We start from the raw sequence: 11,159 nt of genomic DNA, 5'->3' as shown, positions 1-11,159 counted from the left end.
GGGGCGGAGCCTGGCGGAGGGTGCTTCCGCTCACGCGAGGGGCGGGGCCTATATTCGGGCGAGGAGGGAGGCGCGGGCCTTGGAGGAGACGAGCGGTGTGTCAGGAGATCCTGGAGACGGTACGTAAGGGCCCCGGGTGTTTCTCAAGCGGAGAAGAGAAGAGACCCCCAAGGCTCAAAATCTCATATTTATTGGGAAGACTCAGAACAAACAACCTACCCCCCACCTTCAAGCCTGGGGACGGAGGGCGGGGATCTGCACCCTCCTCCTATATGTACACAACAGAATCCGCCTGGAGGTGTCCCCGCTTGTGAGGGCTGAGGCAGCAGCTTTAACAAGCTAGCGCTTGAGAGCCAAAGCCCCTTTTCCTCTCCAGACTCAGTTTTCTCACTTGTAAAATGGGCTCAGGGGAAACCGATGCTACGGAGTTTCTCGCCAGCGCTGAAGATGTCCGATTCAGAAGGATGAGAACGTCGGAAGACTGACCAAGGGCCGCCCAAGGGTATGGGGGTGCTGGATATCCTGGTTGGGTTCGCACGGCCCCTTCCACCTCCCTCCCCACCCAGCGCCTCTCCTCCAGCGCCGCGGGGGCTACGTGGCCTCAGGCCCCGGGGACAGGAGGCTGCCCCCAAAGCCCGCCTCGCGGTACTGATTGGGGAACATGTTGCTGCCCACGAGGCTGGCAGTGCCTCCGTCCCCGGGGCCTGGGGACTGGTACGAGTCCAGCGTCAGCGGCTCGGGGCCGGGGGGCTCCCCGACCGCGGCCCCTGCACCCCCATTGCCCGCGACAGCGCTGGTGAGTGGTGGCGCTGGGGGCAGCATGTCCAGCATGGTGAAAAGCGTGGGGGCAGCGGGGTCGTAGGCAAAGCCGTCGTCCAGGAGGTCCGGCTCGCAAGGGGGCTCCAGGCCTGGGAGGGATACGGTGCCCGGGAAGAAGTCTGTGTCTGGCAACAGCGCTGATGGCGGGAGGAACGGGCCTGCAGGGATGAGAAGAAAGAAGAGAGTATGGCGGGCTTTTAGGGTCGACCTCCGGCCAGGCCCTAACTCAAATGCCCCCTCTGTTGCTAAATGCTTTATCGGTGTGGCCTCCTATAATGCCAAGAAGAAACTCTGAGTAGGGACTATCACCGTTCTCTACCTCCCTTTTTTTGTTGTTGTTACAATAATTTTTTAAATTACAAAATACAAAATATTTGTAACTACAAAATAATTACAATTTTTTGGTAATTTTTTGTTACAATAATTTTGTTGATGTACAATATTATATGTTCCAGGCGTACAACATAGTAATTCACGATTTTTTAAGGTTATACTCCACTTATAGTTATTATAAAATATTGGCTATATTCCCTGTAGTGTACAATATGTCCTTATAGCTTATTTATTTTATACATAGTAGTTTGTACCTCTTAATCCCCTGCCCCTATCTTGTCCCTCCTCCCTTTCCTCTCCTTACGGTAACCACTAGTTTGTTCTCTGTATCTGTGAGTCTGTTTCTTTTTTGTTATATTCACTAGCTTTTTTCTTTTTTAAGATTCCACATGTAAGTGATATCATACAGTATTTGTCTTTCTCTGTCACTAAGCTTATGTCCTCCAAGTCCATCCATGTTGCTGCAAGTGGCAAATTCTCTCTTTTTTTTTTATGGCTGAGTAGTATTTCATTGTGTATATGTACCACATCTTCTTTATCCATTTATTTATTGATGGACACTTAGGTTGCTTCCATTTCGTGGCTAATGTAAATAATGCTTCTATGAACATTGGGGTGTGTGTATCTTTTCAAATTAGTGTTTTCATTCTTTTTTAAATACATACCTGGAGTGGAATTACTGGGTCATATGGTATTTGCAAATAATATGACTGATAAGGGGTTAATATCCAAAATATAAACAGTTCATACAACTCAACATCAAAAACACCCCGATTAAAAAATGGGCAGAAGACCTGAACAGACATTTTTCCAAAGAAGACATTACAGTTGGCCAAAAGGCACATGAAAAGATGCTCAACATCATTAATCATTAGAGAAATGCAAATAAAAACCACAGTGAGATATCACCTCACACCTGTCAGGATGGCTATCATCAAAAAGACACAAATAGGGGCTTCCCTGGTGGCGCAGTGGTTGAGAGTCCGCCTGCCGATGCAGGGGACGTGGGTTCGTGCCCCGGTCCGGGAGGATCCCACATGCCGCGGAGCGGCTGGGCCCGTGAGCCATAGCTGCTGAGCCTGCGCGTCTGGAGCCTGTGCTCCGCAACGGGAGAGGCCACAACAGTGAGAGGCCCGCGTACCGCAAAAAATAAAAAAAAATTAAAAAAAGACACGAGGGCTTCCCTGGTGGCGCAGTGGTTAAGAATCTGCCTGCCAATGCAGGGGACACGGGTTCGAGCCCTGGTCTGGGAAGATCCCACATGCTGCGGAGCAACTAAGCCCGTGAGCCACAGCTACTGAGCCTGCGCATCTGGAGCCTGTGCTCCGCAACAGGAGAGGCCGCGACAGTGAGAGGCCTGCGCACCGCGATGAAGAGTGGGCCCCACTCGCCGCAACTGGAGAAAGCCCTCGCACAGAAACGAAGACCCAACACAGCCAAAAATTAAATAAATAAATAAATTTATAAAAAAAAAAAAAAAAAAAAAAAAAAAAAAAAAAAGACACGAATAGCAAATGTTGGCAAGGGAGTGTAAATTGGTACAGCCACTGTGGAAAGCAGTTTGGAGGTTCCTCAAAAAACTAAAAATAGGGCTTCCCTGGTGGCACAGTGGTTGAGAGTCCGCCTGCCGATGCAGGGGACATGGGTTCATGCCCCGATCCGGGAAGATCCCACATGCCGCGGAGAGGCTAGGCCCGTGAGCCATGGCCACTGAGCCTGTGCGTCCGGAGCCTGTGCTCCGCAACGGGAGAGGCCACAACAGTGAGAGGCCCGCGTACCGCAAAAAATAAAAAATAAATAAATAAATAAATAAATAAACTAAAAATAGGATCATTCTCATTTAATAAGCAAACAGGCAAAATAACTTGCAGTCCACAGGTGAGTTGCAGAAGCAGGGTTGAGACCATGCTCCTGTAGTGCTAGGGAGTTTTCCCCAAGAATGAGGAAGAAGAGGAGGCTCCAAAGCCCCCCGCCCCAAAATAAAAACCCGAAAAGTGAAACATCCACACCATGGGAGACCCAAGGGAGAAGTCACAAGTCGCAAAATTGTATAGTAAAATGGTAAGTGTCACTGTGGGAGAGTCTCTCTTTTCGAGACAAGACAAACCTCACCAGCAAAGGCTGACTACACTTGTCTCAGAAAGAGACGCTGCGCTGCTGGAACTCTCATTTCCCAGCCTCCCTTGTAGCTTGATGTGACGAAGTGCTGCTGGCTGAAATGTGGGTGTGATGGCTGCAGCTGCAACAGCCACCTTGGACCATGAGGTGGAAACTATGAGCTGAAAATGGCAGGAGTTTGGGTCTCTGATGATCATGCAGCCACCAAACCATCCATGGACTACCTACCTCTGGACTGTGTTTATGTGAGAGGAGAAATAATGTTCTATCCTACTGAAGCCCCTGTTATTTGGGGTTTTGCTATGAATGCAGTTAAACATGATCAAATGCAGGTGGCATTCCTGCTTTCTGGCAAGTTCCTAACATCTCCTGGGCACCAACTCTATGTCAGCCACTGTGCTAAATAACTGTGTGATGTGACCTCACTAAATTCTGGAAGGAACCCTAGGAGGGAGGGTCTCCATCTGCAAGTTAAGTAAACTGAGGCCCAAAGAGGTCATACAGTGGATAAATTGTGTCCTCAAATTCAAACCCAGTCTGATTCCAGAGGCCATGCTCCTAACCATCACACTCTAGTGCTAGGGCAGCTTTGCCACAAGGATGAGAGAGGGGAACTTTAGACACTGGGAAATCGGGGTGATAGAACAAGTGGATGAATGACGGGTGGCTGATGAGGAGAGGCTTTGGGGATTGGGAATCGAAGGTTGATGAAATGGACTAGGATTGGGGGTTTCTAGGGGCAGAGCTGTTGGGCATTGGTTACAGTGAGTTGGGGGGACAACAGGTGATAATTGAAACCTTCAGGGTGGGACTGGCTGGAGTGGTCCAGGCTCAGCAGACTCTGAGTGGTTGGCAGCTGGCTGGGAGCTGGGCACCGTGGGGTAGCTGGGGTGTTGGGGACAGCATTCTTAGAGCTAGTGGTCAGCGAGTGGGGAGGCTTTGGATGGCAGCCAGACAGGGTTAGACTTCATGGGAACTGGAGGCTGGCATGTGAGTTGAGACGAAGGCCGCAGTAGAAGAGCCCAGAGGGTGGCTGAATTCAAAGCTGGCTGGCTCTGACACCACCCCCATTTATCCACCGTCTACTCCCTACTACTGGTTTCACATGTCATCACTAATCTAAACCTATGCCCAGGTGCAGCTCCCCGCTCCACCTCAATCTGGCTGTGTGACCTCGGGCAAGAGACATCACCTCTTTGGGCCTCAAGGTTTTCACCAGTAAAATGGGGGTGGGACGTGGGGGGTGATGACAGCACCCACCCCCCCAGGGTGATGACCCAGATTAAGTGAGTAAGCACACACAAAGCAGTTACGTGATCATTATATAGTGTCTGTAAAAATAAGTGCATTAAATTTTAAAAGGTCAGTGAGGTAGGTATGTGGTGAGACTTTTCAGAGGAGCCCTGAGGCTCTGAGAGGTAGAGCCACTTGGTGAAGGTCACACAGCAGGTAAATGGCCCAGTGGAGATCAGAGCCTCCAGACTGTGTCCAGAACCACTATTCTTTCCACTTTATGTTGCTGGCTAAGTGGTGAGGCACTGCCCTAGTAGGAGCTCCTGGGGCACCTGAAAAGGCCAGAAAAGCAGGGCTGCAGCTCACCCTCAGCCCACCTTGTGGGCAGGGGCTTGCACTGAGCCAGGACCCACCTGAGCCGTGGCCGGACAGGAAGTGATCCAGGAAGGCCGGCTTTTTCCTCCGCCGTTTGCTTTCGATGCCATGGGGGTCTGAGGGAAGGCAGAGATGAGGACCCCTGGATCCCAACAGCCCCTCCTCCCCAACCTGGGGTGGGCCAGGGCAGTGGGGGTCAGTCATCCCCTCCCAGTAACCTGGAGAGGGATGTGAAAAGGGGCAGAGGGAACACACCAGAGCTATTCAGCTCCCCAAGGACATCGGGCAGCCCCCGTTTCCGCTTCTTGTCCACACCGTAGCTGTCTGTTTAGGAGATACCGGAGGCATGCAAAATAATCCATTAAAAATAAGAATTAATGAAGAATTAATTATAGAGACCATTTGGGAAGTTGTTTTGCAGTTCTGGTTTTTGCCCAACCAATGCAAATAGATATCCACATCTTAATCAGAATAAAACCCAAATCCACTTCTAGCTACACTGGAACGTCCCAGGCACAATCCTGCCTCAGGGCCTTTGCACTTGCTGTTCCCACTGCTTAAAACACTCTTCCTCAACTCTTACCACTTCCCTGGAGAATTGCTTAGTCGTCCTCCCATCCTCAGGTCAGCCGTCCCCTCCTTTAGGAAGCTCTTCCTGAACCCTAAAGGCTGGGTCAGGTGCCCCACTCTGGGCAGTCCGAGTTCCATAAGCAATTCCAATCCCAGCCCTGCCCACTCTGGTTGTCACTGTATGGGAATGGATCTGTCCCCCCTCTCCCCATAAGACTATGAGCCTCGTAGGGTAGGGCTGGGGCTGTCTCAGTCACCACTATGTTCCCAGCACTACCCAGCGAGGGCCAGGCGTGAGCAGGCATGCTGCGGGGAGGATTGATTAAATAGTCCCAAAATGTCATAAAATGGGTACTATTATTATTTCCATTTTGCACAGGAGGTGTCTGAGGCTAGGAGAAGCCAAGATCGCACAGCCAGTAAGCAGCAGACCAGGATTTGAACCCCAGTCTGTGCAACTCTGAGCCTGCATTCCACTTCTGCCTCTTCCCCTTTCCCCTTCGGGTCACCCCAAGCAAGACCAAAGACCTAGTCTCTGGGGCGGTGGGTCACCCTGGGTGGCCGTGGTTACCATGGTCCCGAGGCAGGTACGTGAAGGGCAGAGGCTCACTGCAGACCCCATCAGTAAGCCGCTGCAGGAAGACGTTCACCGTCACAGGTTCAACAATCTCCAGGTCCTCGTAGGGTGGTGTCTTGAACACAATGGCAATCTGGCGGTGCACATCGGCCTGGGAGAAGTCAGCCCGGCCTTCCCAGGAGGCTCTGCTGAACACCACCGATATATCCTCTGGCAGGAAAGTGCGGGCGTCAGCTGAGCCAGGACACTGGTCCACCGGACACCCAACTCACTTAGCCTCCCCCAAAATCAACACCAATATTTCTAAGAATAAAACTTATCATAATAAAACTAATCATAGTGGCAGCTAACTTTCTGTTGAGCACCTACCGTGTGCCAGTCACTGACACACACACACACACACACACACACACACACACTCATCTAATCCTTTAACAATCCAAAAGGCAGGTAGAATGAATATTTCCACCTTATCAGGGGCCCCCAAGACCACCATCAGATTCAGTGATTCACTAAGGGGACTCACAGGACTCAGCATATAGTTGTACTCATGGCTATGATTTATTACAGCAAAAAGATAGATGCACAGGCAGTAAAGAGGAAAGGTGCCTGGAGTGAAGTCCAGAGGAAACCAGGTGCCAGCTTCCAAGAGTTCTCCCCAGGGGAGTCACACAGAACATGCACACCGCACACTGCTGCCCCCAGTGGCAACACACATGAAATGCTTCTACCAAGGAAGCACATGAGAGACTTACTGCCCAGGGTTTTTACTGGGAGTTGGTCAAGTAGGCTCCCTCTAACTGGCACATATCAAAATTCCAGACTCCCAGAAGGAAAGCAAATGATCCACACAAACCATATTGTTTGTACGGTTTAGGTACAGTGAGCCACTCTTAACAGTCAGGGAATGGTAAGAGCCCTCTCAAAGTTCCCAAAAGCCAGCCAAGGGTCAACCTTGTAAGCTGGGCTTCCAAAGGCTAACAGTCTCAGACCTGCTATGTTAACTCTTTTCTAGACACCCACTTCATAGATGGGGAAACCGAGGCTTGGAGGGTTTAAGAGACTAACCCAAGGTCATACAGCTGGTAGCAGAATAGTCAGGATTCAGTATGCTACTCTGCCTACTATTTCTTTTTCCTGTCTTATTGCATTGCCTCTCATCACACTAACTCCATATACTGAGGCTTTATATGTGTTGGAAAGACATGGTTTGCCTCTAAGACACATAATAATCCTATGAATAAACTACCTTTAGGAAGTCCATTATATTGAGGGGAAAGCAAAGGCACAGGGAGGTTAAGTCACTTGTCCAAGGTCACAGAGTCAGCAAGTGGTGGAGCCAAGATGGGGATCCAGGCAGGCTAGAGCTCTTCACCACCAGCTCCTACAGCTTGAGGAAGTTACTAATAGCTCTGGGCCTAGTTTCTTCACCTTCAAGAGGGAAAGTCATAGTACTCACCTCACAAGAGTTGTTAGGAGGATTAAATGAGTCACTCCAAGAAAAGGGCTTAGAAGAGGGCTTAACATGATAGGTGCTCAGTCCATGTTAAGTATGATAGTTTTTATTAGTATTATGCAAAATACTAGCTCCAGGTCTGGCACTCAGGAAATCCTCAGTAAATGCTAACTCTCTGTAGTGTAGTTTTTAGGTACGTGGGATCCCATCTCATCCTAACACCAGCTCATTTTAGGGATGAGGAAACAGGCTCAGGGTGGTGAAGTCACCTGCCTGAGATCAGTCAGTGAGTGAATAATGGAACAGGACTCACATGTACCTCGAATCATTCACCCAGGGCAGGAACAGTTTCCCTGCCCTGACCCCAATTCCCAGGCTCCTAACAGCCTCCTTGGCATTCCTCAGATTTCATCTCAAATATCACCTCCTCTGGGAAGCCTTCCCAGATGCCCGGACAATGTCTGGACTTCCTGTTGTTTAATCTCAGCACTTTGTCTTCTTCCCTCTCGGCATTACTCACATTTGTAATTTGTCTATCTTTCCCTACCTCCCTCTAAACTGAGAGCCCTGTGAGGGCAGAGGCTGGGCCTGTCTCTGTCACTGCTGTGTCCCAGCACTGCCTAGCACAGAACCCAGCACAGAGGAGCCACCCAATAACCGTTTGCTCATTCATTCAAAATCTTATAAGAACCTCCCACTCCTGGGTACATATCCAAAAGAATTGAAGACAGGTGTTCAAACAAAAACTTATACACAAATGTCTAAAACAACACTATTCATAATAACCAAGAGGTGAAAATAACCCAAATGCCCATTAACTGATGAATGGATAAACAAAATGGGATATAGCCACATATGGAATATTAGCTATAAAAAGGAACAAAGCACTGATCCCTGCTACAGCATGGATGAACCATCATAACATTACGCTAAATAAACGAATCCAGACATAAAAGGCCACATATTGTATGATTCTATTATATAAAATGTCCAAAATAGGTAAATCCATAGAGACGGAAAATAGACTGGTGGATGCCAGAGGCTGGAAGAGAGGGGAATAGGGAGTCACTGCCTAATGGGTACTGGGTTTCTTTCTGGGGTGATGAAAATGTTCCGGAACTAGAGAGTGGTGGTGGCACAACCTTGGGAATGTACTAAATGTCAATGAAGTATACACTTTAAGATAGTTAAAATGTTTTGTTTTAAGAGTAAACCTTGCAGGAAAAAAGAAAAGAGAGAGAGAGAGAGAGAGAGAGAATCAGGGGAAAAAAAAAGTTTGTTTGTTTGTTTGTTTCCCTGAGAACCTCATGTGTGCTTGGCCCTGGACTGGGTGGTTCTGGGGACACAGCTGCTCACCAGGACACTCCCAGGTCCTGCCCAGACAACCCAGTGGTGGGAGGGTGGGGATGGAGATAGACGTTAACTATATAACCATACAACCTGAGAAAGGATTGTGGGGGGCGGATTCCTGAGGCTGTAGCATGTTCTCCTACCTTCCTCCCTTCTCACTGCCCTCCTGCCCCATTGGCCTCACTGTTCCTCCAACAACTAGGCCTGCTCCTACCACAGGGCCTTTGCACTTGCTGTTCCCTCTGCTGGAACACTCTTCCTCACATGGCCACACAGATTCTTCGTGGCTCCAGTGTCACCTCCTGAGAGCGGTCCTCCCTGGCCCCACTAAGTCAAACTGTGCCCCACAACACCTCCAGCCATCTCTCTCTATCCCCTTCCTCAGCATTATCTATCTCCAGATACTACTTTTTCACCATCTTCCTGATTTTTTTTCAACTCCCTTTCTTTATTTTTTACTTTTCCTCCCAGAAGCACAGACCACCTGGATTCAAATCCTGTCTCTACCTGACTACCTCCGTGACCTTGAGCAAGTTACTTAATCTTTCTGTGCCTCGGTTTCCTCATCTGTAAACAGGGAATAAGAGAATCTACCTCATAGAACTGTTAGGCAATTAGATGATTGAATAAATGACGCATACAAAGTGCTTAGGACAGAGTCTGGCACTTAATAAGAGCAAGATAGGCTTCTCTGGTGGCGCCGTGGTTGAGGATCTGCCTGCCAACGCAGAGGACACGGGTTCGAGCCCTGGTCTGGGAAGATCCCGCATGCCGCGGAGCAACTAAGCCTGTGAGCCGTAACTACTGAGTCTGCGCTCTAGAGCCCGCGAGACACAACTACTGAAGCCCGCGCGCCTAGAGCCCGTGCTCCACAATGAGAGAAGCCACCGTAATGAGAAGCCCACGCACTGCAACAAAGAGTAGCCCCCACTTGCCACAACTAGAGAAAGCCCGCACGCAGCAACGAAGACCCAACACAGCCAAAAATAAATAAATAAAATAAATAAATTTAATTTAAAAATTAAAAAAAATAATAAGATCAAGGTAGGGCTTCCCTGGTGGCGCAGTGGTTGAGAGTCCGCCTGCCAATGGAGGGGACGCGGGTTCATGCCCCGGTCCGGGAAGATCCCACATACCGCGAAGCGGCTGGGCCCGTGAGCCATGGCCGCTAAGCCTGTGCGTCTAGAGTCTGTGCTCCGCAACGGGAGAGGCCACAGCAGTGAGAGGCCCGCGTACCGCAAAAAAAAAAAAAAAAAAGAGCAAGGTAAATGTTTGCTCTTCTGTTGGTGGTGATGTTATTTATAACAGAGTCACATGATAGAAGATACAAAGGTTAGAGAAAAGATATATACAATAAAAGAGAGGGACTTCCCTGGTGGTCCAGTGGCTAAGACTCAATGCAGGGGGCCTGGGGTTCGATCCCTGGTCTAGGAAGATCCCAATTGCCACGGAACAACTAAGCCTGGGCACCACAACTACTGAGCCTGCGCTCTAGAGCCCGCGAGACACAACTACTGAGCCCACGTGCTGCAACTACGGAAGCCTGCGTGGCTAGAGCCCGTGCTCTACAAGCGAAGCCACCGCAATGAGAAGCCCGTGGGCACCGCAATGAAGAGTAGCCCCCACTCGCCACAACTAGAGAAAGCCCACGCGCGGCAACGAAGACCCAAGGCAGCCAAAACTAAATAAAATTTAAATAAATGTGGAATAAAAAAAAAAAGATCCCGTATGCAGCAACGAAGATCCCACGTGCTGCAACTAAGACCCAGCACAGCCAAATAAATATTAAAAAAAGAAAAAAGAGAAAACTCTCCCCCAGGTTTTAAAAAAACCCTGTTTTTAATTGGTCCAATGGTTAAGACTCTGGTTAAGACTCTGCGCTTCCAATGCAGGGGGCGCGGGCCAAAAATTTTTTTAAACAACCAACAAAAAAACCCCAAAACCCTATTTATTCTTTTTTTTTTTTTTTTTTTTTTTTTGCGGTACGCGGGCCTCTCACTGTTGTGGCCTCTCCCGTTGTGGAGTACAGGCTCCGGACGCACAGGCTAAGCGGCCATGGCTCACGGGCCCAGCCGCTCCACGGCATGTGGGATCTTCCCAGACCGGGGCACGAATCCGTGTCCCCTGCATCGGCAGGCGGACTCTCAACCACTATGCCACGAGGGAAGCCCCCAAAACCCTATTTGAAAAAGGGTTTTGACATTTGAACACATGTGAATCATGTGGAAACATCGTCCATTTTCTCCATTCGTAGCCCTGATCCAACTGTCATAAAGCATTTATTTGTGCAACTCCACGATTTTAATACCAGAGTCCCCCCGGAGCTCA

At 49.4% G+C, this 11,159-nt stretch overlaps 1 protein-coding gene across 1 annotated transcript in view; it reads right to left on the bottom strand.

Moving 5' to 3' along the window:
- Positions 1 to 14: 14 nt before the first annotated feature.
- The window catches only part of RELB (RELB proto-oncogene, NF-kB subunit), a 30,314-nt gene continuing 19,169 nt past the window's right edge, over positions 15 to 11,159 (bottom strand). Inside the window, exons 8-11 of the mRNA XM_081217587.1 lie at positions 6,020 to 6,235; positions 5,134 to 5,202; positions 4,917 to 4,994; positions 15 to 977 (exon numbers count right to left, since the gene is read on the bottom strand). Coding sequence (XP_081073713.1) covers positions 592 to 977; positions 4,917 to 4,994; positions 5,134 to 5,202; positions 6,020 to 6,235 — 749 coding nt within the window. The 3' untranslated portion in view covers positions 15 to 591. The remainder of the gene's footprint in view (positions 978 to 4,916; positions 4,995 to 5,133; positions 5,203 to 6,019; positions 6,236 to 11,159) is intronic.

Source organism: Mesoplodon bidens (assembly GCF_964165515.1).
Source record: "Mesoplodon bidens genome assembly, chromosome: 18".
In the NCBI taxonomy this organism is placed as follows: Eukaryota; Metazoa; Chordata; class Mammalia; order Artiodactyla; family Ziphiidae; genus Mesoplodon; species Mesoplodon bidens.
Note: the sequence above shows the minus strand (reverse complement) of the source record. Positions and strands in the feature narration are given on the sequence as shown.